We start from the raw sequence: 27,294 nt of genomic DNA, 5'->3' as shown, positions 1-27,294 counted from the left end.
TACATAAAACTTCATTTTGATTTTTCCCGCGCGAAAATGTTATCGAAAAATATTTCGGCTGGGACGACCAAATTTAAAGATCTGCTGGCTCTACAAGAGAGCTGTCATAAAGTTAAAAAAAAACTAAATAAAATTGTGAATTGAGTATGTTGCATCAAAGAACTTTGTTTTTTATATTTTTATAAAAATTTTAATGATTTTAATCGAACCGTAGCCAAATGAGTGAAGAACACGTAAAAATAAATTTCCCGTTTATGTGCAAATATTTCGAAGAAATCAATAAAAATTTAATTGAAAACTGTGCTCAGACTACATCTTACCTACTTACCTACTTTTAGGCCATAATACTTAAATTAAACTAAAAATTTGTCGCTGATTCGGTAGAAAATATCAAAATTTAAGTGAGAATGTTTACAAGTGATTGAATGTGATAACAATTATTTAACTAGAAATTTAACATTGCCAACAAATCGAAAGAGATTTTTTTTGGGGAGTGTTCCTATTCATTGCATTCACTTTGTTCTTTTAGTCTAGCCGTCCTGCACATTCTAGGTGAGCTATTATAAACTGTGTTACATATCTTCCAGTTACACTTAAAAGCAAATAATTTGTTGACTTGAAGTCAATTTTCTGTGATAAGATAAAAATCTGATAAGAATATCGAAGAGAATCAAAATATTAATTTGGGATTTGATTCATAAATTCTCGTATTGTACATTATATATGTACAAATGTCCGTACATAAGTTGGAAATACAATAGTGTGTTGTGTTTACATTGCATACGTTTTACCTATAGTATGTTATACACGCTACAAATAAAATGTGTGTACTCTACTGAAGATGAAAAAAAAAATGAATTTCATTAAGTTAAAATTTAAAGAGAAAAAAAAATCGCCACTCTGTTACCGTTATAAAGTTTCGGTCATCGGATCGGCAATGATTTCAATAACAAAATTTGCGTATAGTATTCCGGTGTGTACCTACGATTTCTTTTGGTGAAACAGGTCAATACAATTTTAATGCAATTTCATTCATTAGCCGCTGGAATGCGTAAACTAGAGTATTATACGATCGAAATATTAAATTGAAATATTTTTGGCAAGAGCTCGCGCACTCACCTAAAATAATGTCATATCGCGGTAATTCGTCCTAGTTGTGTGTGATGTTTGGTTCTTTAGTTTTCGATATAGAGTAATCGATTCGGTGAACCCAAATAGAGATAGTAAACCAACCTCATCCGGCCAAGTCTGTATACTTTGGGGATCCGGCAATAGTGTCTTTGATTGAAATAAAAAATTCTCAAGAGTTTTGAAAGTTTCTGCACGAAAGGTACTGTAAAAGTTTATCGATATAAAGGATTCGGTTGGTGATAAGTGATAAAATAGAAAAGGTTGTAGCTTCTGTAATCCTCATTCTTACGTTACATGTTCTAACAATTATTTATTATGATTATGAGCTTTTAAGAGTGATATCGCCAAATCTTCAGGTGATTTTTTTAACTTTGGGAACAAGCGGTCTCCGATTTTAATGAGTGATTCGAAACAGTTTTTCGACAATAACTCAAGAATTTTTTTTTTTAAATTGATGTAATGTTGTACGAATGTCGGCCTTGAAAAGAACTAGAGGTAGAGTATACGCACCGCTTGGTGCGAGTAGATCCACGAGAGTTATGACTAAAAATGTAGTGAATGTTCGGAGAGTCCGCCTTCTCTGCAGCTTCGATGTTCCACAAAACTGAGTATGGGGTGTTATAGCTGGCCTCACCCACTATCGTTCCACATGTAAATGAACCCAGTACTTTTGTGCTGCAAGCCCACAGAAGTGTTGGAAAAAAAGTTGGTGCCAAAATGCAGATTTTTTCCTTCTTTCCGGGGGCTCTACAGCTGGAACAGCCTCTGGAACGGTACTATGGCAGTCATTTTTTATCGTCTGTAGAGCCCCCGGAAAGAAGGAAAAAATCTGCATTTTGGCACCAACTTTTTTTCCAACACTTCTGTGGGCTTGCAGCACAAAAGTACTGAGTTCATTTATATGTGGAACGATAGTGGGTGAGGCCAGCTACAACACCCTATGCTCAGTTTCGAGGAACATCGAAGCTGCAGAGAAGGCAGACTCTCCGAACATTCACTACATTTTTAGTCATAACTCACGTGGATCTACTCGCACCAAGCGGTGTGTATACTCTACCTGTAGGTCTTTCCAAGGCCGACATTCGTACAACATTACAACAATTTAAAATAATTTTTTCTTGAGTTATTGTCGAAAAACTGTTTTCGGTCGAGGGGTGACGCACTTCCATTTAATCCATTAAATCCATTTAATCCACTTTACACCAAAAACTCCTAAAAGTGGATTTTTTCGCTTTTTAACATTGTAGTATGAGTTGTAGTTCGTAGTTCGATCAAAATCAACAATTTTTAAGACTTTTACAGTATTTGGTAAAATGAACTTTTTTCCTATTTAATCCATTTAATCCAATTTTTATTCCATTTAATCCATTTAATCTAGAAGTGAGTCACTCTTCGTTTTCGGTACTCTCTGACATGTCTACACTTTTGAACGCTTTTCACAGAAAACAATTTTTTTTAGAAAAAGTGAAAGACAGAAATTAATTTGAACGATCAGCGTGTTTCTTAGAATTGAAAGACGAATCCAACGAGCTATCACTCATTAAAATCGGAGACCGCTTGTTCCCCAATCACCTGAAGATTTGGCGATATCACTCTTAAGTTCATTATTTTGAGGAGCCACAAATGCGAGCTAGCTTTCATTTTGTGATAGTAGGGGTCTTTCGTATGTACTGCATTTGCCTGAGTAAGAATGGAAGTTAGATCACTCTAGAACTTAGTGATTGTAAGGATTTTTTACAGATTCCCATCTGCCTCTAAACATTTAAGATAGAGGCAGCACGCCAGTTTCCACTATTTCATGGTTTCCCTTGCTTTCTAGAGCTTACAAATTTCATTACTTCATGAGTGGTCGACCTATACTTTAAGGCCTATAAACACCCGAATAAATTCGAAGTTTTACGTGTACCTCTTATCGTTGTACATCATGTCCCAATCCTTCAATTTCAACTCATTGTGGTTATAATACATACCACAAATTAACACTTTGCCGGTTATTGTGACTTGTCGACTTTAGGCAACCTGGAAAGTAGTAAATAAATTTCTTAAAATCAAAAATTAAATTTAAGATTTTTTAAATTTTATTTGGAGGTGACACTCGACTCCTTTACTACTTTCCAGGGTGTTTCAAACTGAATCGCTCTCGTTGTTTCTGATACAGAAGAAATAAATCGCGGTTTTAATACGTTTCTAAAACAAACCTTTTTGCAGATTTTTGAGGCGCCTAAAAATGATCTATTTTGTACCCGTGTTAGTATGTTGTCCTCGGATTTATTCTTAAAGAAATGTGAAAAGTAACAGGTATGCTAGAAAGAGGTAGAGGTGATATGAACAAACTGTAGGAGTTCCACTTTATGGATACGAAGCAAGGCAAGGCCTGATTTTCACACATATTCTTGTCAAAATGTTAAGTCCTTGTAAGCTCATTTAGGTCCTCTCGTTCAACTGTGTCCAAATATTTAGGGGTCATGCCTAAAGAGTATCCAATCCATACGAAGGGTAGCTAAAAGTGTGACTATACATATAACAGCTTTTGATGAAGTGTAGACGAGAGGTAAGAGATTCCGAAAATTCGAGGAGATATTCTACAAACTCCACTAGACACGGCTGGATCGAGACGATCGTTAAATCTAAATTTTTAATGTTAAAAATGTTTGAGCAAATCGTTATCCGTATGGATTATTTTGAGGAATTTGCCAATTTCCTTGGGTGACATTTGGCGAGTCTACCACAATCTGCCGCTAGCCACAAATTTAAATAAAATCATTTTTTTTCATTTCCTTTCTCAGACCTTTCGAAATGTTCAACTTCATCAAGAAAGGAGTGGTGGACAAGGAGCGTGACAAAAATGACAGAAAAGAGAAACGGAAGAAGGATAAGAAAACCAAAGAAGGTGGTACTAGTATACCGGGCAGCATGAGCTCGGAAGAATTGCTCAGACTTGATGAGGTATGCATAGCATCGAAGTTCGACGTTTCCTTTTCGATTTTATTGCATTTTGTCGATTTGATTCCATTATAGGTTCGACGATCGTTGAAAATACGGGGTCGACGAAAAGAGAAGGAAAAACTTCCGAGCGGCATCACTGCTGATTACAGTGCCGAATTTTTCGCTCACCTTCCGAAAGACGATGACAGTGACCGGGTAGCTTCGAAACAGCGTCGTAAAATCAATATCGACAATAATGTTGATTCAGAACATTTGTCGGCTCATAGCTTCTCTTATTCAGACAGCTCTGAAACTTCGCTGAATTCGTCGGGTAACAAGGTATATGATACTGAAAGCCATTCCGTTGGAACGGTCATTGTAACAACGAATTTATTTTGTAGAACGATCCAATGAGACCCCCAAGAGGTATTCTAAAAGGGCAACGTCATTCCAATGCAAATGGTAATGATGATTCGTCAAGAACTCCGGATTCACCGGACCTGGTTGTGAGGAACACTTTACGAAATCAATTGATTACGTACGAAAATGTCTCCAACATCGCTTGCGAGTACATTCACGAAGAAGTCAGCACCGATACCGTTATTTTGAACATCAAAAATACGTTAACTTCACCATCTCCCAGTGCGGATAGCTTAACAGAAACAAGTTCATCATTCGCAACACCACCATTCTCGTTAAGTCCAGTCGGTGAGTCGCAAGGATGCCAACGCTGGTCACGAGTTCAAGACTTCGAAAATGATGGCCTGAGTCTGCCGCTGCCACAGATAAATCTTTTGAAACTTCCACTTCCACGCGAGCTTGTCATCAATCGTCAGAACACACCAAAAAAAGACTTTGGATTCAGTCTTCGTAATGCAATTCGAATGGATCGTTCCGACCTACTGTTTTTGCCCGACTTGAAGCCAACAATATTCGCAGAACCAGGCAATGGTGGAGAGAATACGGGACTGTTACCGGGAGATCGACTGATTGCTGTGAATGGGAAATCGGTGGAAGATTTGTCACGGAACACAATCATCGAAATGATTCGGAATTGTGATGACTCGGTGCGTGTTAAGGTTCAGCCCGTTGCTGAATTGGTCGAATTGTCGAAGCGTTCGATGTCGAATGGAGCAGTTGAAAATGGAAATGGCCACCATCGTGAGATGGAAAAAGATTCTGCACCGTCCAACAACAACGACGTTTGGCTGGTACATAAAGGTGGATTCACGGCGGCGGTGAAATTGTCACAGAACATTGGCGACAAGAACACCATTACGTTGAAGCACAGCGGAGACACCATTACAGTGGATGAAGATGACTTGGAGAAAGCGAATCCTTCCGATCAGGATCTGGTCGAAGATTTGTGCAGTTTGAAGCATTTAAATGAGGCGTCCGTTTTGCACTGCATTCGGCAACGTTTCGGCAACAATTTAATTCACACCAAAGCGGGAAACGTTTTAATTGTCGTGAATCCGATGCAACCGCTGTCGTTATACTCGGAAAAGGTCTGGTCGTTTTACTAATGGTCGAGAGTGTAAGGAAATTTGAATCAAATCGTTTAATTGCAGGTTGCATCGATGTTCCGCGGATGCAAAACCGAAGACACACCACCACACATTTATTCCATGTCGCAAGCAGCGTATCGGTCTATGATTGCAACGAAACGGGATCAGAGTATCGGTATGCGTTGATTCGGACGGGTTTTATTAGTTCAGAGTGTGACCACGGCTCTCTCTTTAATTTCAGTTTTCTCTGGACGATCTGGTTCGGGAAAGACAGCATCATTTAAGCACTCACTGTACTATCTATCACTTGCGTCCGGCTCAACAAATCAATTGCTTACTGTGGAACGGATCAACGCAATCAATAAGATTTTGGAAAGTTTCGGCAACACAAGAACATTGTTGAACTCGAACGCGTCGCGTTTCACTCAGATCATGAGCTTGGATTTCGATTACAGTGGCGTCGTAGCTTCTGCTTCGATACAAGTGAGTGGATTCTAGATCCTCATGTCCACCGACGTCGATTGACAACTCTGTTTCAGGTGTTGTTGCTGGAGAAATCCCGTGCCGGTCGTTTACATAACAACGAAAATTCATTCCACGTTTTGTCGCATCTGGTAGCTGGTGCTGATCCTATGCTGCTCAAAGAATTGAATTTGGACAACATATCCAAAGACGAGACCGGTCCAAATGCGTTCGCTACATTCTACAAAACCAACGAAGAGCTGCAGAAGGCAACCAGCGAATTCGCCAAATTGGTTCAATCATTCGTTGTGCTGAACGTTAGCGATAAGCATGTGAAAGCGATTTGGTATGTGCTTGGTGCAATTGTTCATCTCGGCTTTGCTGGTGTCACGACGGTAGAAAGTGGCGGTGAGACCCGATTGCAGTTTGTCAATCCGACGTCGGCAAGACTGGCTGCAAATTTACTAGGTATCACAATGGAAGATCTTACGTCGTCCATTCTATTCAAACGGGATAAGGAAACCATACCCAAACAAGGTCTACTCGATCATGCCTTGGAATATCTTGACTCGCTGGTAAGTAGCACCAGCTTCCTTATCGCGACTTCGACCAAAAATTGACAAAATGAATTTCACTTCAGGTCATTGGCTTGTACTCCGAAGTGTTTGCCAGGGTTGTTTCATTGATCAACAAAGCCATTCAACGGAACGTTCGCACAGTATCATCGATCCTGTTAGTCGATACGCCCGGCTTTCAAAATCCATCCAGTTGCGGTTCTCAAGATGGTGCCAAATTATTCGACCTGCAGCATAACTATTTGCAGGAACGACTGCAATTGTTGTTCCATGAGAAGCAGCTTGTCGCACCGCGTACGCTGTACTCACAGGAATTGGTGGAAATTGACAAGGAAGTGTTTACCGAATCCGATCCGGGTCCACTAATCAGTCTGCTGGATAAAGTGCCACAAAATAATGTTGTACGATCGACGAGTCAGCGAGACAATACGCGTCGAAGTCTGTTTACCATTTTGGACGAAGAATCAACGAATTCATCGTCGTCTGATGAGATTTTCTACGATCGAATTTGCACTAACTTCAGTGATCGTGAATATCATTTCCTACTTCGTCCGATCGGTCATTCACAGTTTATGCTTCAACATATGCAAGGTACAAATCCGGTTTTGTACACAGTCAACGGATGGCTGAAACAGAATAAGAACAATTTCCACTCGAATTTGGCTGCAAATTTACTACAAGACAGTCACAAGTCGGAGATCAATGAATTGTTTGCTGTAAGCTCAAGTGGTACAGGTGATGGCCGTAGTTTCGGTGGTTCGATTGGAGGTGTTGAACGAAGTCAGAGTCTGAGACGGATATCTAGTCTTCGTCGATCTTTTACCACACTCGGCGGGAAGAGGAACTCACCGATGATGAAGGTATGTTTGATTGCTTCCCATTACACAACAACCGTATCTCACCGCAACCATTTTTCCAGATTAAGCTTACCGTTGACGGAATAATCGACACTATATCTCGCACGGGAACACATTTTGTCCATTGTTTCCTCGTTCAACACAACGCTGCAACATTTTCGAAGACCCCAAATTCCACGCTGACGTATACAATCGAAGACATCGTCAACGTCCCATTACTCAGAAGTCAGTTGCGCGGATTCAACATACTCGAGGCGACACAACTTCATAAGCTCGGTTTTCCCGAATCCATTCCCCATTCTGAATTCAGCCGAAGATTCAGTTTGCTCATCGACGGCGCGACCAAGGCGACCAGCATCGAAGCCATTCTATCAACTGTTGATATTGACAAGTCACAGTATCGCATCGGTCCCAGTCAGGTTCTACTTCGTTCCGGTGTATTGAGTCGATTGGAAGCGAAAAGGGAGGAGCTGTTGCGTGATCGTATCATCCATCTGCAAGCATACTGTCGCGGATACTTGGCCCGACAGAGAGTTTCGAGAAAACGAGTACAGGTAATATTTCGCATCCACTTGCGTTACGCATAAAATTTGCTATTAAAACCTTCATTCCTCGGCATGGCTGTAGGACTTGGCTATTCGGTGCATTCAACGCAATTTTCGGGTATTTTTGAAAGTAAAGGATTGGCCATGGTGGCGTCTATTGGTCCGTATAACGCCGCTGTTGGACGTGAATCGAACCGATGAACAACTGAAAGTGGCATTGAATGACGTACAGAGTTTGAAACAGAAATTGGAGAAATCGGATGCGGAAAGAAATTTCCTGAAAGCCGAGAATGAAAAGCTGGAATGTAAGGTGAGTGGAAGGTTCAAGAATTTTTATTTGTTGGAAATATTAAAAGTGCAAAGTGGAACGTGTACGGTGAGGTCAATTACAATTCAACTGTGACGAGGAGTTGTTTGCAGAATATTCCTATGTGACACACTCCCAGTTTTCGTTTCTGTTGACTGATCCAAATTTACACCGTCAAAAGTAAATAAATAAAAAAAAATCGGGCTCAACCGGGATTTGAACCCGGGACCTCTCGCACCCAAAGCGAGAATCATACCCCTAGACCATTGAGCCGCATACGGTACCCAACGATTTGTCTTACCTTATTACCTTCGAATTTATACAATCAAATCAATTTCAATGCGAAAACATCTTCATCAAAAGCAGACGCTTTAACAGGTACCTGTACAAGTCATTATGCACGCACCTTTCACTTTTTTATATTTTATATTTTTGGCTGAGTGATAAAAGTTACTTGTGACGTCAACACACCGTCAAACATTTCAACGAGTTAATGTGTCGGTTGTTTTTTATTATTTTGTTTTATTCAAACGACGACGTTGCTATTTTGATTCCGATTATGCGGCTCAATGGTCTAGGGGTATGATTTTCGCTTAGGGTGCGAGAGGTCCCGGGTTCAAATCCCGGTTGAGCCCGATTTTTTTCCGGTTGATTCGTGGCAAAACAATGAAGTGGAAAATGTAATGAAAATTGGCTTTACACGAAAATTGATGGAAAATTTCAAATCAATGAAGAGTTGGACAGGAAGTTATGTTCACGACATTATTTACAATTTCTATATTTAATCTACTGGTTAAACGACCGTATATGTGCTGTAAATTTATTTGATCTGTGTGCGTGCGTGCGTATGTGGCACCTCAATGATAACGTGATTTCTTGCTCTTTTTGTTTTAATCGTTTGAATAAGGAAGTAGAGCAAACAGTGTAAAGATAATGAACATCATATTGGGTAGAGATATCACATTTTGTGAATAGATTCCACCAAAATGTTGTTTACATTCGTGTACGGATTTTAAAATTTCGTAAAGGTAAAGCCAGACCTTGATAATTAAGATAACAGTTTTTGTTATGCTCAAACATATCTTGAGTCTAATGCAAGTACGAATTAATAGAGACAATTAGCTGAATACTGAATTGTCTTGAGTGTGGTCCTGTTTTCAAAGTGTTCAATCATCTAATAAGTTCTTATTACAAGTCCAATCTTTTGGGTAGGTCGACTAGATTCTATTGAGGTTTTGATTCCTCAAAGTGGCAATCAAAGAGCAATCAAGTGAGTGTGATACGAAAGTTTTTAATCCATTGTCCGTCATTACTGTGCGCGACTCACAAGAAAATATTTCCTCTGCTACAAACATGAGTTACTTTTCTCAACGTCTTTTTAAACGAGTCCTAGATTTCACATTCGTTTTTGCATATACCTGCCTTGGACGATTGATTTCAGGCACTTTCGCTTGTCGTCCTCACTTCGTCCACAACATATACGTAAGACTTCTTACTCACTGCACCTGAATACTATATCGTGCCTAAGGGAACTGTATTTATTTATTTATTCCAATGAATTTAATCAGTTTCACAGGTTTCTTTGGTTACAAAAATACAAAAATTCAAAATTCAAACTCAAACATAGCTAACGCCGACCCGTACGAAACACCTATTCGTATCAAAAGCCTTTAATGTGAAACTCTCCATTTCTCTTACTTCATTTTCTTCTCTGCTGAAAAGCTATTCGCCCTTTAAAATCACTTACATTATCCACTCTTTGCCTTGTTATCATATACAACTAAATTGCCGGAGGCAATATAGACAGCCCCGTACGAAGACAAATTTCATAAATTCCTATTTAAACAGCTGTATACCGCTATATTTACCTATATTTTCCTATAAATAAACATTTCACAGATGAATATGCTATTATATAGCTCTATATGCCTGTATATAGCTAAATATAGCTGTATATAGGTATATATAGATGTCCGTATATGGAATCCCTGAAACCCCACACACATAACAAATTATTTCCATGTTAACAGAAACTCTCTAAGTATCATTTTTCCCAAGATATTTCTATTTTACTAAAATCCAATATGGCCGCCGGCAGCCATTTTGTTAGGAGACCGGAAATAGTACCGACGCTTTACATTCGTTAATACCTTTCAAACAAAAAAAAATTCATGAAATTCGGTCAAAATTTACTCGAGATATTGTCAAAATACACCACGTTCACTGTACTTCCGAGTAGCCAGATAAGAGCTCACTCCAAGAGACCTAGCTCACGCTCCGGAGAACATAATTTCATAAATTTTTTTTTCCCTGATTGGTACGGTCAATACCTATCTAATAAAGCTAAAACGAACGAAATATGTTCGGAAATATGGAAAAACTGCTTGCCGCCCTGTGCTTGTTCCACACCAAGGGGTCTAACTCACGAGTCGGTCATCCGATTTCCATAAACTTTTTTTTTGTCGATCGGTATTGTAAATACCTTTTATTTGACGGATGACTTACAAGTTTAACGTTTAAATGTCCGGAGATATCTTCGAAAAACCGTAAAGCACTTATTGGGCCACAGCTCGGGAGGGGTCGCTCCAAAATCACTCATCTTCGAACTTAGCCTGTCTTTTGACATTACCAAACGGGGAAAAAAAGAATTTTCAAAATCGGATGCGTTTTACTCAAGTGCAGACAGACAGACGGACAGACGGACGGACGGACAGACGGACATTTTTTTTTTCACGGATTTGGCATCTCTAGACAACCACAATAGGTTTCCCCTTACTCAGGGAGTCCAATTCGACGTGTTACAAACGTATGCGTAAACCTATAAGACCCCAGTACTTCGTACGGGTCTAAAAACGAAAGTGATAAAGAAGAAACGAAACAAAACGGATTTCTTTTTCGCTTGTTGGAAAATCGACTTTTAGACGTTAATCGCTAGATTCTGTAGCCAGTGTATCGCTCGGTCACTTATGTTGCTTATTTCGTTCAATGTGCCGACGAATCTGTGGACCCTACAATGTATCACGAGATGATCCATTGTCTGCGTCTCTACACATTCGCATAGTGGCGACGTAGCGGCATTCCATTTATGCATCATGTACGCACAGCAGCCGTGTCCCGTTCTGATTCGATTTAGCCGACACCATAGCCGTCGTGGTAGTTCTGTTCCTTTCACTTCAGTTGTAGGGTCCGACACAAGTTCTCGATTGGTTACGTTAGATTCTGTCCACCATTTCTTCCATCTTGACTTGAGATGTTCCATTGATTCGAACCTTCGATAAAAATTCCAAAACGGTTTGCGGGACTTGAGTCTTGGCGTGGTCGGAGCTGATGCTATATCGGCATAGATTGGAAGACTCGGATTGTCTCGGATCTTCACACATTCACGAATTGCGGATTGTTCTCGTTGGATATTCATTGGAGCGATGTTGCTCAGAACGTATATCCACGGTATCGGTGTAGATTGAACGGTCCCCGAAATGATCCGCATTGCGACGTTAACTTGCGTATCGATTCGCTTAGTGTGTGCGCTTGACATCCAGACCGGTGTGCAATAATCAGCAACGGATACGATCATAGCCTTTGCGGTTATGCGAAGAGTTTTGGCCGAGCATCCCCAAGTAGTTCCGGTTAACTTTTGAACAACATTGACTCGAGACCGCAGTTTCGACCGGATACTTTCACTGTACAGGGAACTGTATAGCAGCATAATACTATAGGGAATGCAAAGCGGGTCTGAAATCAAATATCCCCAGTTAACCGGACCTACTTCAAAAACGCTAAAATTGTGAGTAGTTTGTGTTGAATTTTCTTCTTAGAAGAATCATCATTTATACCAGTTGAATTGTGCCCAGAGATGTCTGAGGACGAAAGTTTTCTGCTAACGAGTCTGCAAGCACTATTTGTGGGATCGAAGTTATAGCACAATAAGTACTATTGAGAGTCGAGGCATCACAGCAGGACTAGACCTAACAGTTGGGAAATAAAGGGAAATTTGTATGGAGTTGTCAACTTTCCAATAATGTACTGTTGTCATTTAACGATCTCGAGTCTCTTATTTCGAAATTCGGAAAATCTTCCTTCATCCCTGCCAGGAGTGCACCAATTGCAATTAAAGAACAGAGAATCATCGAGTTTTGTCCTTCTTTAGCCATAGTTAGATCGTCTCACAACATTTCCAACTGTAACTGACATGAAAGCAATAAATAAGAAAAACGGTAATCTTTGCAAAATAAACTGAAATTACCAGTAAATTCAATAGATTCTTCAAAAATAAATTCTTTTAGAAGAAATCCAGAAATTGACCAACTTAAGACGTTTTCTGTAGTGGTACTTTAGGACATACATTAATTGACCAAAATTTATAGTCCAGACAAGACACCATAAAAATTTTACGATCCGAGTATTTGAATGTCACGGATGTAATAAAATTTACTTTTTATTCTTTAGACTGATGCTCAATCTGCATCACGACTTCATGTACATATATATAATCAAACATTCTAACTTCATTTTTTGTTGTTGTTGTTGTTGTACATTTTTGTGGATATAATATGCTTCGACACATTTTTTCGACACGAAACTATTCTTAAACTCATCCAAGTAATGCCTCGCATCGATAGTTGGCTATTGCTGAGTAATTATACAAAAAAAAACATTTTTTTTATTCTTAAAACAAAACGCAACCAAATTTTAACACTCTCATTGTTTTCAACTATTTTACGTATGTACTAGGGTGGCTCAAGAAATCGGTGCCATACTAAGCCGGAAAATTTTTGATACTAACGAGACTAAGCTAAGTAAGAGATCAATTATGACGGTACTTGAGAAAACAGTTGGATACGGACAATACGTCGTTTTCTTGCAATTTCAAAATCTTTTCCGTAAATGATTGATTGATTGAAACCAACCAGTGACTTGTTTTGTGTATCTATTCTCGCCGTTTTACGAATGGTGGAGTAGTAAGCAATAAAAAGAGTTAAAAATCTCACATATCAGGGATAACTTTGCGTCCAGAACTAAAGCTACCACAGCTCTAGCACCCCATACAGCTTTGGCACCCCATACAGCTTTGGCACCACATACAGCTTTGGCACCCCATACAGCTTCAGCACCCCATACAGTTGGTCAAATGATGAATATTTTCTGGAGACAAAGTCGTTTTGTCAGTAAAGTTCCCTTATCCACAATTTAAAGAAGTTAGACTTGATTTTTTTCTGGTCGGGATTATTTAAAGATTTTTCCCAACCAATTCTCTGACCTAAAAGTCTTTCTGTAACATTTGTCTTTGTGTATGAAAATTAAACAGGACATTCGATATTTTTAACGGATATTTTTATGGGCAACGGACCATTAGAATATCATATGAGTGCGTGTTACATAGAAAGCGAATGAAGTTCAAATCGAGTCTTTTACTTGCCAGTCCGAGAGATGTACAAAACATGTGTCTATCAAAAATTATTGTCATCAACCCATAGACAACATGACAACAAGAATACTTTAGAAAGAAACTGAAATGGGAAACGCCAGTTCATTCTTGCTTTTCATTAGTAATGCTGAACAACCACCATCTATATGATTGTCGTATAGTTGTTTGACGATCCAGTAGTGTAGTTCAAACGTTGCATGCTTATATAAATTACACCTAGTAAGCTGTAGACCGAATCGTTGCGCTCTTAACTAGAGCCCTAATACCTAAACGAAACTACTGACAAATATGTATAGGTCCCATTTCAGTTTCTTTCTCTTTCTAAAGTATTCTTGTTGCCCATGGGTTGATGGCAACAATTTGTGATAGACACGTGTGATAGTGAGTGTTAAACCTATAGTTTTCGTCTAATTTACCGAGTCATCTGGTATACTTTCTCTGAGCAAAATTCTCTATTAAATGCTATATTTCGAACCACCCTACTACGTGTACAATATACACTCAGTCAAAACATATCTATAGACGTCTATTGCATATTATAACTACACATAATGTACTAGAACTGTGTTATTGTATCACAACGTCCAACCGAGTCTAACAAATTTTTTTTATAGAATTTCAGTTGCACACACGATTTACAAGAAGTTAGCTCGAATATATTGCTGCTTCAAATCGGCCGTTTTTCTTAAAGAAGAAGAAAAAAAAATAGGGAAAAAAATCTGATTTTCACTCGTACGGAACGCTAATTCTTTTCATATATTTTTAGAATTTGTCATACAGCGAACATTGCGCTAGTTTGTGAACAGAAACTACATTGAGATCAAAATGGTCTGTTTGGTTTTCTTTTAAAATAATCTTTTTTTCTCTCCTTACTTCCAATTGTTGTGATATAACGTCGTATTAAATGTGATATATTATGGTAGAGAATAAAGTGTGACGAACGGAGAATTATGAGCTTCCATAAATAAATTCGTTACAGAAAATCCAAGATGTGTGTGCTCTGTTGTGATGAATCAATAATATTTTGAAGCAAAATGTTACATTTTACCATAGGAAAAATAGAAATTGTTTTTTTACGCTAAAAAAAACGCTTCAGATTCGCTAAACAGAACCGAGATATTAAAGTGAATAAGTTCAATTTAAAAATAAACTGCACGGAAAAATGTCTGATTTCGAAACAACAAGTGTCGATGTAACTAAAAATAGTCTGAACAAAATTGCGATCAAACAAAACGAAATTCACAAGATCAATGGTGACAAAATAATTAAACTAGACGCCGCTAATTATATCAAAGCAGCCAAAGGTAAACCACCTCGTCCGCCACAGAATGTTGAAGCAAAAACCAAAACGAACATTGACGGTCTTCCTGCCAAATGCAGCAATGGAATTAAAATACCGAAACTTATTGAGCCAAAACTGTCGTTACCACCAGATCGGAATGGAAGCAAAAAGGTGGAAGAACCGATTAACGTACGATTGTCCATATCTAGAACACCAGACCGGAGTCGAGCGGATTCTCCAACGCTCACACCACGGAGTATATCCCGAAATTCTTCCATATCATCTCTGAACAGCTACAATTCATCATCAATGCGACACACACCGACCCCTTCGTCGATGTCGATTCGATCATGCCGATCGATAACACCTCGTCGGATATTCCCTCAAACAGCACCACAGCGTAGCTCATTGAGTGAGTACAAATCGTTGGAACAATCGTCGGTGGTATTCGATGGAAAGATGTCATTCGTTTTGGGCATTAAAAACCAGCCAGTACGGCAACAATTGAAACCGTCACCGTCGTTTGAAGTGCCAAAAACAGCTTCGAACTACTTAACCGACAAGATAGACAGTTTTCTCAAGCGCACCGATCATGTCATGGAAGAATGGCGCCACAGCGCCAAGGGGAAGAAAAGTATTGATGATTCAGTACCAGAGGAATACGATCGTTTTCGACGATCGAGAAGCGTGAACAACATTATGGTGAAGAGTTTCCAAATGGCACCAAATATGCCGGCCACCACGCGACTGAATTCGTCCAGACGAAGTGTTGCTTCGTGTTGTACGGATGACAACACGTCTATGATCGACGACTTTGATGAGGTATACCTATCTGTTTCATAGGAACTAATTGCTTGAAGTTCTAACAATTCTTTTACGAAAAATATTCCTGCCTTCCGCTAGGAGGCTCTCAATTATCCCATGAACTGATGCCCAATGTTTGTTTCCTTTTGAAAACCTGATAGGTTGCCAGGCCGGAGTTTTGTCTGATCTCTTGCACTTGTATCTTTAGGTCAGCATGTCAGCAATGATGACGCCTAAATACTTATTCATACAAACTGTGATAATGAGGTGTTTCATGTGTCCTTTCGTTTACTTTTCAGCTCTCCGAGATGACAGTGGACCTGTCGGAAGAACGTTCGAATGCCAATATAGCAAATGAAAGGCTGGATGTCGAAATGAGTGAACGAATTAAGCTCACACGAGAGCTTGAAGAACAGCAGGAAAAGAACCGAGAAATGCAAAATTTCACCGAAAAACTGGAACTGGATTTGATAGCTGCCAATTCTAATCCAAACGAGTAAGTCGACTTTAAATTTTTTGTCAATAAGCCCTAGGACATTGTCTTTGATATTCTGAAATTCCAGTCTCTTCGAAGACGAAGATCTCGGCAAGGAAGAGAATCTGACCGTTTTCAAAATGAAATACGATCGAGCGGTCAAAGAATTGGAATTCACGAAGCGAAGAATGCAAACGCAACACGAATACGATTTGGACCAGCTGGTTGGACTGAAAAAGCAATTGGAAAAGAAATTAGCCGATGCGTACGAAGAGGTCGAAGAGCAGCGACAGGTTGTGGGTCAGTGGAAACGAAAATCACAGAAATTTTCTGTGGAAATGAACGATCTTCGATTGCTGTTGGAAGAGCAAAACAGCAGAAATACATTGTTGGAGAAGCGACAACGGAAATTCGATGCTGAGTGCCAGACACTGCAGGATTCGGCCCGTCAAGAGAGACAGGCGAAGGATCGTTTGGGACAGGAAAAAGATTCCTTAATTGCTGAGAAATTCACGTTGGAACAAACGTTGGCGGTAAGATTTAGAAAATTGAATCCAAATCTTTCGAGTTTAATATCTGAGTATCGATCGTATAGGATGTCCGGCAAGAGTTGGATTTAACGCAAGAGAAATTGACCAATCTGCAGCGTGATATGGAAGAACTAAGCTACTCGGAACAAACTGAGGAGGAAATTGGCCAACTAAAACGATCGAAAATTGAGTCTGAACGAAAATGCAAAGAACAGGAAGACGAATTGGATGAAATGGCTGGCCAAATTCAGGTAAATGGGAACACGACAACACACCAATTTGCAGAATGACCGAAAATTTCCATGTTTCAGTTATTGGAGCAAGCCAAATTACGACTGGAGATGACACTCGAAACGATGCGCAAGGAAGCTCGTCACGAAGCACAACAACGCGACGACGAATTAGAGGAAGTGCGTGGCAGTTTCTTCAAAAAAATCAAAGGTCTGGAATGTCAACTGGAAAATGAGCACGAGGAACGAACGCTTCTGTTGCGTGAAAAGCACGAACTTGAGCGCCGTTTGCAGACGTTGGAACAACAGGATCACTCTGACCGAATGGCCGAAGAAGCGGCTAATTTGAAATTGAAACGTGATCTGAGGAAATACAAGGCGCTGTTCAAGGATGCACAAATCCAAATCGATAGAATGAAAGGTGACGCACCGTCCAAGAATTTGATTAGGCAGCTGAGAAATCAACTGGAGGACGCAGAAACGGCAAGAACATTGGCTATTAAGTCAAAGCAGTTGGCTGAGTCAGAGTTGTCGGATGTGCAATCGATGTTGGAGGATGTAACGCGTGCACGACATGACGCCGATGAAAAAGGTTTGTAACATTTGAGTGACATTCGTGGACTGTTTACGGCAAATTTTTCTTTTTTACAGCTGCTCATGCTGGTCGAGAAGTTGGCGAACTGCGAACACAGTTAGAAGAAAACGAAGAAGAACTGTCCGAGTTGATTAAGAAATACAGCAGCACAGTGAAGCAACTGAACTCGGAGCAATTGAAGCACACAGAATATGAAACGACTATATCCGAACTGGAAGCAGAAAAGGTTTCGTTGAAGGAACATATAGCTGAACTGAATGATAGACTGGAAAATGTTGAAGTACTTAACGACTCGTCGACAAACATTCAAACGAAACGGTACGACATTTTCGCCAATTCAATGCGTCAGAGTCGCTCTAATGGATCTTATTCACAGATTGGTGCTTCGAACCAAGGAGCTTGAATCTAAGCTGGAATTAGAACATGCGACCCGATCCAGGCTGGAAGTGCAATGTAATCGACATAAGGAATCATTGGAAAAGACACAAACGGAACTGTCTCATATTCGATCCAAAGAAACGTTACTGCAAGATGAACTAAAGAAAATCAAAAAGACACTCAGGTACAGTCGGTGATCACGGTGTGGCGTCAGAATCCAATCTGAAGCAAAAATTTTCGTTTTGATTTCAGGGAAACAAAAGATGAACTGCATGCGTTGACAAATCGTGACCAGGATCACATAAACAAACGACAGGAAGCGTCCAAGAAACTTGAAACTACCGAGTCTGAATTGACTAGTGTACGAAATGATTTGCGATTGGCGTTGCAACGAATCGCTGATTTGCAGCAGGCAATGGAGGATGGAGATTACGATGATGATTCATCGGAAAGGTAAATTTATTCGAATTGATTCGGGAATCGACAGGAGGATAATAACTCTTGAGAGGCACTTATTGAATGAAACGGTAACGGTTTTATGGGAAATTCCGTGAAAGAAACAATCCGTGTGAAAAGTGTCGAGAGAGTTACGAATTCTGCAGAGGTACGAGCCAAAGCGAGTTGTAATTTTCCAAGAGCTCTTATTGAAGCACAGTAAATCCTCAGAGTTACACTCGTCCACAATATTACGTGAAAAATTAAGCTCGTCACGATGCTTACCGTTCCCTTATTAAAACCGACTCTCTTCCGTTTGCAGTGATCTCAACGATCTATCGGATGGTTCGATCAGTCCCGTTGAATCGACATACCTGCAGAATAAACGAATCGGATCCATAGACTTAGCGTCAAGTACAAATTCCAACGAAACAAAGGCAACTAAATAAAATTTTGGGGAGGTGATGAACGAAGCGGATGAACGGAATAATTATGGGAATAAGTTAACTTATTGTAGCAATATCAACACACACTTATACAAACCCTTCTCTATAATATATATTTTATGGCCATCAACTTTATTTATAATCTTTATATATCATCCGGTCATTTTAATCGCGATTTTTTCTATTATAAAAAAGGTGTCTGTACTCTCCCCCCCCTATAAAATTGTAAACTTTTAATTAGATTTTTTTAGGCGTAAATGAATTTTTGTTTTTAGCTTTCAATTTTTTATTGTTGTCGAAAGAAAAGAAAAATGTTAAAAAAAAAAGAAATTATTTCCAAGCTGAAAACCAAGACAATGTAAACTAATTTATAATAAAAAAAAATGGAAAACAAAACCCATCTTAAATAAAATAAATAAAGAAACATTTATCGAAGAATATGAGTGCAATGGACATTATTTTGTGTAAATGATGACGATCGTCAGTTGAGGCAGTCCATCTTAATTATTTTTGTTACTTCAAGGAGGTGCGGGAAACAGGATAAGTAGGAAAATATACAGTTTTGCTTGCTTTCTCGCCAATAGCTGCTGTTGTTACAAGCCCGATTTAAAAAAAAAAAAATTGTCTCGTCAATACCATTTGTGATGAATATATATCCGTTGATGTGGCAATGCTACTCATCACCATCAATTCTATTCTTCGGAAACGATCAGATAATGTCCGAAGTTGGAGCACAACAAGGCGACCCTTGTGGACCTTTGGCTTTTTCATCAATAATTCAACCAATTATCGAAAATTTGTTATCAGAGCTAAACATATGGTATTTAGATGATGGCACATTAGGAGGACACCCGGATACAGTTCTGAATGATTTGAAGTTAATAATAGAGGAATGTCGTAACGTTGGTTTGGAGATAAACCCCTCAAAATGCGCATTGTTTTTCTGTGGTGATCGGATCGAATCAGTAGTTCAAGATTTCGAAGCAATATCTACTGGTATCAAAATTGTAACCGATGATCTGGAACTTTTGGGAGCACCAATTTCTGAGGGATCAGAAGAAAAACTTATTTTGAAGAAGCACAATGAGTTGAAAGTGATGTTTGAGCGATTGGATCATCTAAATTGTCACACAGCATATTTCCTACTTAAGACATGCTTCACAGTCCCAAGGTTGACGTATTTGCTTCGTACGAGTTCATGCTTCCGTTACAATAATCATTTGAAATCGATCGACGAGGACGTCAAACGAACATTCGAATCAATAACCAATTCCCGTTTGAACGATGAAAAATGGTCCAAGGTTTCAATGCCAATTCGCTTTGGAGGAATGGGAATTAGAAAATGTGAGGACATTGCATTTTCTGCATTTTTGAGCTCAATTAATTCAGTTATTAATCTCGTCACACTCATGTTGCCAAATATATCCGATGAGACAATGATAGCCGATTATACCGACGCTCTAAATGAATGGTCGCTAGTGTCTGATTCACTTCCAGATAGAAAGATTTATCAAAATGAATGGGATGATTTACTTAAGTTAGACAAAATGGAATCATTCAATTTTCAATCCAATAAAGACAAGGCAAGACACCTAGCATCTTTACACAACGAGTCAAATGCATGGCTGTCAGCTTTACCTTCCAAATTCGTTGGCACGTTTTTGGACAACAACACGTTCCGAATCGCTACAGCTCTTCGTATCGGTTTCGATATTTGTAAAACACACAAATGCATTTGTGGTGATATAGTATCAACCGATGGAACACACGGACTAAGCTGTTCAAAAAGGGCAGGCCGTCTACCTCTTCATGCAGATCTGAACACAATCATTCAAAACGCTCTTCATTCGGCTATAATTCCTTCGAGAAAAGAACCACCAGGAATGTTTCGTGATGATGGGAAGAGAGTTGACGGAGTAACCCTTGTGCCATGGAGTCGTCCACTTGCACCATCTTATTTGAATCTATCATCTTCCAAAGTGGGTCGGTCGCAGAATTAGCAGGAAAAAATAAACATCGAAAATACAAAGTACTACTGGAGCAGAACTTCTTGATCCTTCCATTTGCTGTGGAAACTTTGGGGGTTTGGTGTTTAGAAGCGATAGATTTCATCGACAAACTCGGCAAAAAAATATCACAAGCAACGGGAGAAAGAAAATCAAAGGCGTATCTAAAACAACGGATAAGTTTAGCCATTCAAAGAAACAATGCTGCGAGTGTAATGGCTACATTCGATACGTCCGAAAATATGAACGAGATATTTTATATTTTGTAAACGCTTTATTTCTTGTAAAAAAAAAAAAAATTGTGAAATAGATGAAATGGATTGACCGATGAAAAACATATTTAACCGATAGGAAAATGTCAATGATCGATAAAAAATGACAAACAAACGAATTTATCGGTAAATTATTATTTTTTTTATCGATACGATAACATCGGTGCTTTTAAATGTTTCTATCGGTACTCAGGAACTCGGTATCGGTAGTTTATAATTTTTCTACAGGGTACCAAACCAATTATATCGGTCATTTAGAATATCAAGACATGAAAATGGGTTCAAAAAATAATTACAAATTATAAAAAAATTTCTTTCATTGACTCTGAAGCATTGAAGGTTCCCATCAGTCTAGTTGTGTTATATCTTTGAATTGCTGAACTTACTCTCTGTTTTAAATATTTCTTTGCATTTATTTCGCCGGTTGCATTGTAAATCATTTTGCCGAATTTATCGATGAAATTGATAGCTTCTGTGGCCCAAGGCCCAAGAGTTTCAACTGCGAAAGCAAAGATAATATAATTCTGCTTGAGTAGTTTCTTGTATTTGTCGTGTTTGTTTTTTGTTGCATTTTCGGCAACTGATCCGCTCTTTGATGAAGAACAACGGATGGACGATGGCGCCAATGTATCTGAACACGTCGCATCCCAAACTAACATTTGACCTCGGCTCCATGGCACAAAAGACATTTCATCGACTCTTTTTCCATCGTCACGGCTCTCTTTTAGATGGAATTGTTGCAGTTTGTAAGGCATTTTGTAGAATGTTGTTTAGTTCTGTGTGGCAAGGGAGACGTCCAAGACTCTTTAAACAGCTCAAGCCATGCGTTCCATCCGGAGATACAATGTCATTTATCAGAGCCGGATTATCATTTCCAGCGCCCTCGGCCGTAAGATTACAGCGCCGCTCAAAAATGTGAAAAACGAAATTTATCAATTTTTTTAGAAACAAAATGAAATTAAATTTTAAGAAAAGTTGTCTAAATTGTATTTGCTTGTGAATTTTAATTTTAAACGACCAATAAATTCCTACTTGGATTTCTTGTGATAGAAATGAACGTAGAGTTGCGAGCGGAGCGAGAGAATTTTTTTTTTGTTCACCAGCTCGACTTAGTGAAAAATGATCTCAACATATTACCCGATTTTCCGGTTATCAAACGTTTTTCTTTGTAATTTGTCTCCCGCGAGGTCTATCGCTTGCAACTCATTTAATACCCGAATTCTTTTGAAAACAGTCCTACCAGACGTGCCCATAGAAGGCAAAACTATTTTTATTAAAAATCCTCAATCCTCAACAGCGGAAGCTGATCGAAAACTGGAAACATGCACTCTTCTTATAAAGGTATCTCCAGATACATGTCATTGGAAAGGTAATTGTGAACAGAAATTTGTTACTTAAAACAGTTTTAAATTTGTTGATGTTCGCTGATATCGCAAACGTAAGTCAGCAGCTGTTACTGCCACAGAAAAAATATTTTTTGAGAAAAGTTTGACAATGCCAGGAAATATTCGAGTAGATTAACTGAGTCTCCGATTTATACTTCAAACTTTGAAGTTCAAAGGGACATTCATCATGTCACAACCCATGCATGTTTGGTGTCATTGGAAAGCTAAGACCAGTAGCAACAGCCTTTGATGTTTTTCAGCTTGGAAATAATTTCTTTTTTGCCCCGAAAGTGCATGCAATTACCTTTGTTATGCCACTTCACACGACCTTGTACGTTTCATGTATGAGATACCTCCACAAGAAAAAGGAATGTTTTCAGTATTCGATCAGTTATACCACTGGATAAGAGTTGAGTACTTTTAAAAGAAATAGTTGAGGCTTCTATGGATTATTACCTATCTAGGCACATATAAATGCGTCCGATTTCAATAGGACCGTTTTTAAACGAATTCCATTCATACAGAAAAAAACGACGTTAATCAATAATAACTGAGCAAGAACACTGTATCAAAACCGAGATCTAAACCTCACTTTAATTGGTGTACATTTTGCTTGTGTACTTTAGTCTTACTTTCTCAGCGCCCCTAATTTTCCCAGCGCCCGGGCCCGGCCCGCTTGGCCCGCCTTATAAGCCGGCTCTGTCATTTATAATTGTTTATCGGTAAATTTTAATTTGAAAGTTGAAAGTTGAATTTTTTCATCGGTCGAACATAATATTCCATACCTTTCTTTTGATGCATCGCACACTAGTCATTTTTGAGAGAAAACATCTAGAGATATGCTTGAAAAACTAGTGAGAAACAGGCAAAACAAAACAAAACAAAAACACTGTTCCTGGAACTTGACTTCAAACTTCTGTTGCGGCTTCCCGTTGAGTCGCAACAACGTTTATACGACAGAAAGTTAGGTGGGCCGCAAAACAGTGGTAAACAACGTAACACTACTAATTTTTTTTTGTTGTGTCTAAAACAGGCAGCGTATTTGCCTGTTTTCCATAGGAAAACAGTGGTAGACGGGCAAATACGTCTCTGTTTTGAGACACAGCAAAAAAAAAATAAGAGTGTTACGTTGTTTACCACTGTTTTGTGTGTCGTATAAAAATCAGGTTGTTCGATCAGTAGTTATTGGCAAGCAAACAAGCAGAACAGGGTGTTTTGCTTGTTTTGCCTGTTTCTCACTAGTGTTCCAAGCATATTTCTGGATATGTTCGCTCAAAAATAGTGTGAGATATGTCAAAAGAAAGGTATTGACGAAAAAAAATAAAAATAATTTTTAAGAAAATCGGTCTTAGGTTTCGGATATATTGTTGACATCATTATTTACTCATATGGGTGACGTAACTTGTGACAAGTTACACTCTAGAAGTTGCTGGATGTGCACTGCTAAGGTCAATTGAATGACGAATACCGGGAAACTAGAAAATTTGTGAAACGCTACTAACAGTGGCATTGTCCATTCATGCATTGGCTGATCATTATTTTTAAAACATTTACTCTCACTTTGCATTGGAATATGCCGCATCTGTCTTTGTGGGACCTAACCTCATTTCATCTGCGTGGATCATTCGCCGCAGTACATTCATTATGCATGGTAATGTGTTAACTACAAGAGAGTTCCTTCACAGACCACAGACACAGCTAGTCCATTAGCTCATATTACGACTTCAGCACTGCGCGTCAAGCTGCCTGAAACATAAAGTATGTCTCAGCCTTCTTCTAGAAAAAAATCTGGTCAAAACTTAAGGCCGACCAAGTCAGCAGCTCTGGTACTGGTACTACATTAGGCTCGAAACAGGTAAGGTTAGCCTGAAATCTGACTTCAGATTAATCTGATCTGAGCTCAGCTTGGAAATTGATTTCAAAATTTTGATCTGATCTGAGTTGAATTAGCCCGATTTAGATTACCCGATTCATTTAAATGAATAGATTTGCATTTGATCTCAATATACCCTTGATTGATTCGACGATTTTGTTGTTCAATTCGTCTAATGTCTCGTATTGGTTGTCTATGTCGACCAATTCAGCACTCATCTGTGTTGCAAACTCTTCACTTTGTTAAATGCAGGGCGGCATGTGACTTACTTTTCTCACTAATTCCGACTGTTTTTAAAAGAAGCGATAGTGACCTACTTTTTCCTGATTTTTTTACTTTTATCACTATTTCCAACTATTTTGAAAGAAATATTGAAAAATCGGAACAATTTCTTATTTCATTTTAATATTTATTACATTTTTAAGACGTACACGAAACCACAGTAGTCCACTTATCCCATGTGAATCTAAAATTCGCAGAGAATCTTTTTTAGTTGAACAGAAACCAGTATCCTACAGATGCTTCTGCAAAGGTTTCATTCTGCACGCAATCTAGAGGTCCCTATACGACATTCAATCAATAAAAGAATTGACGAACAAAAATGTTAAGATGTAGTTTCGCCTATGAAAATATCGTATCTATAGACGAAAACAGCTCAAAAGTTTGCCTGTAAAAGTTCATTTGAAATGTATTTCAGTTCCCTATGCAGTAATAGAACCAGGGGCGGATCCATCTATGTGCGGTCGAGGCGGTCGCCGGGGGTCAGAAATTGATTTTTGCAAAGAAAAATTTTTTTACACGAAAACCGTCCGCATCAGAAATTTGTTTGTCTTCTATCCGCCTGGGTCAGAGCAAAACCTGGATCCGCCCCTGAATAGAACGCACTGGAATTAAAAATTCAAATTAGTTTAAGTTTTTGTATTGGCAAGGTCCAAAAATAGGGTGAATGTGCTGGAATGGAGAAAGTCATCTCCTGGAAAACCCTCAGCTGATGCGATTTTTCGAAATAAATTCAATTGTTAGTATTTAACGAAAAAGACATTTAAAGTTAACTTTATTTCACTGTGGCGAAACTTAACCTCAAGTTTTTGAGTAAAATATCTTACTTGGTAATGGAACAAATGATGGAAATGGCAACCTGGACTACAAGTCGATCGCCAAAATTAGCATTATCCAGCATTAGTTACATTGGTAAGTAATGTACTACTTGAATCAAGCAAAGGTAAACAATGTTAGCAATCGCTCAGCCAGTTTCCTTCATCGATGAGGTAAACGGGAAATAACTCCGGTATTTTATTTTTCCTAAAAGTATAAACAATTCTAAATTTTTAATCACCTTCCTTTATGGTACATTCAGATACAGGGCTTACTTTAGAGAATTTTCATTCTGAAAATTCTGAAAAAGTTCCGAAAAAGTTCTGAAAAATCCCGAAAAATTATTTCAGAATTTTTCTGAACTTTTTCGGAATTTTTTCAGAATTTTCGGAATTTTCAGAATTAAAATTCTCTAAAGTAAGCCCTGCAGATATCCACGATTTAATAACAGAGTATGTTTAAACATGTGCCGTTATTTCTTAAATATATCAGATGGAGTTCTTTTGCTCTAAAAAACGTTTGTAAAAATAATATTTCATTTTGAGTCCTTTCAGTTTATAAGGGACAAAAACAAGTAATCAGATAACAATAAGTTCTTAGGGCCTTCCAACCGCCAAAACTACGGTTCTTATTATTTTCAGATGTCCCAATCACACTTTGTCATACAGTAAAAGTTTTTGTCCAAAGCACCTAGCTGGGTAATAGAGGATTTTACACGTCAAGTAGAGTAGTGTTTCGATACCAATAATACCACTAGCAGCCTTAATGGTAATTTTGCAATGACATTATGAAAAAAAAATCGAATTTCGTGCTCCTTTTCCAAGATTTTTAAACCTTCCGCACGTTGCCAACAAGCGCTAAGGTGTTACTTTACTTTTTCTTAGTATAAAATGGCGATTTAGAGTTGGTTTTTCTCACTATTTGGTCACTTTTAGTAAATCAATTCATAGTGAGAAAACCAACTATTTTCGGTAAATTTGATCACTTTTTTACTATTTTCTGAAGAAAAATCACATGCCGCCCTGTAAATGAATCGAAACTGAGTAAAGAAACGCTGGATTTAATAGCTAGCGAGTAGAGTTGATAAAAACGGAAAGAGAGATTCAGTAGAATACCGAAACTTAACAAAAACTATCAACAAGGCAATGAGATCAGATCTAAGGAAATATAACGTCCAACTGGCTCAAAATACGATTCAAGCGAATTGCAACATGAAAGTCTTACGATCCAAACTGATGAATGTGAAGAAAGTAATCTTCAAATTACGAGACAAAACAGGAACGATTCAATCGGACCGAAATACGATATTAGATATCGCCAAAGAATATTACGAAGATTTGTTTTCATCGAAACGTCCCAACCCGAATTCTACGACAGAAGAAGACAGACCAGTCGTTAGGAACGTAGGATCAGAAGATCTGCCTGACATACTTGTTGAAGAAGTAAAGGCTGCAGTCAACGAAATGAAAAACAAAAAGTCACCTGGTGAAGATGGTGTTCCCATCGAAGCCATTAAACTAGGTGGAGACTCCCTATTAAGTGCAATAACGGCTTTGTTCAATGGGAATGGGAAAAAATCCCGGAAGCATGGGAAAATGCAGAGATCACATTACTGCACAAAAAAGGGGACATAACAAAGCTAGGAAATTACCGGCCCATAAGTCTTTTATCAACACTGTACAAGCTATTCATGAAAATCATCACAAAAAGGAACACGAAAAAGTTCGACCTCCACCAACCAGTCGAACAAGGT

At 38.6% G+C, this 27,294-nt stretch overlaps 1 protein-coding gene and 2 non-coding genes across 4 annotated transcripts; 2 read left to right on the top strand and 1 right to left on the bottom strand.

Annotated features, from left to right (window-relative positions):
- The first annotated feature begins 120 nt into the window (after positions 1–120).
- LOC119074548 (unconventional myosin-XVIIIa) lies at positions 121–19,345 on the top strand. Of its 2 annotated transcripts, XM_037180718.1 has the most exons (18): positions 121–552; positions 3,918–4,077; positions 4,150–4,395; positions 4,458–5,564; positions 5,628–5,739; positions 5,806–6,047; positions 6,104–6,601; positions 6,667–7,461; positions 7,521–8,012; positions 8,086–8,313; positions 16,121–16,317; positions 16,385–16,829; positions 16,892–17,077; positions 17,138–17,648; positions 17,708–17,969; positions 18,028–18,213; positions 18,282–18,482; positions 18,787–19,345. In XM_037180718.1, exons 2-18 carry the CDS (start codon positions 3,928–3,930, stop codon positions 18,911–18,913), a joined length of 5,985 nt encoding a protein of 1,994 aa, XP_037036613.1. In that variant the 5' UTR covers positions 121–552; positions 3,918–3,927; the 3' UTR covers positions 18,914–19,345. The 2 variants fall into 2 exon arrangements, with proteins under 2 accessions (XP_037036613.1, XP_037036614.1); XM_037180719.1 differs by lacking the exons at positions 121–552; positions 3,918–4,077; positions 4,150–4,395; ... (5 more) ...; positions 7,521–8,012; positions 8,086–8,313 and adding an exon at positions 14,374–15,839.
- On the bottom strand, positions 8,512–8,583 carry Trnap-ugg. Its single transcript has one exon. It is a non-coding gene; the product is annotated as a tRNA-Pro (tRNA).
- On the top strand, positions 8,874–8,945 carry Trnap-agg. Its single transcript has one exon. It is a non-coding gene; the product is annotated as a tRNA-Pro (tRNA).
- Positions 19,346–27,294: the final 7,949 nt, after the last annotated feature.

Source organism: Bradysia coprophila, unplaced genomic scaffold (genome assembly GCF_014529535.1).
Source record: "Bradysia coprophila strain Holo2 unplaced genomic scaffold, BU_Bcop_v1 contig_151, whole genome shotgun sequence".
Lineage (NCBI taxonomy): Eukaryota > Metazoa > Arthropoda > Insecta > Diptera > Sciaridae > Bradysia > Bradysia coprophila.
The sequence above is the reverse complement of the archived record's forward strand: the minus strand, read 5'-3'. Positions and strand labels throughout refer to the sequence as shown.

Coding starts and splice junctions, on each gene's coding strand:
- LOC119074548 (XM_037180718.1), top strand. CDS start 3,928: ATGTTCAACTTCATCAAGAAAGGAGTGGTGGACAAGGAGCGTGACAAA. Junction 5,565..5,627: donor TGTCGTTATACTCGGAAAAG/GTCTGGTCGTTT, acceptor GTTTAATTGCAG/GTTGCATCGATGTTCCGCGG. Junction 6,602..6,666: donor TGGAATATCTTGACTCGCTG/GTAAGTAGCACC, acceptor ATTTCACTTCAG/GTCATTGGCTTGTACTCCGA.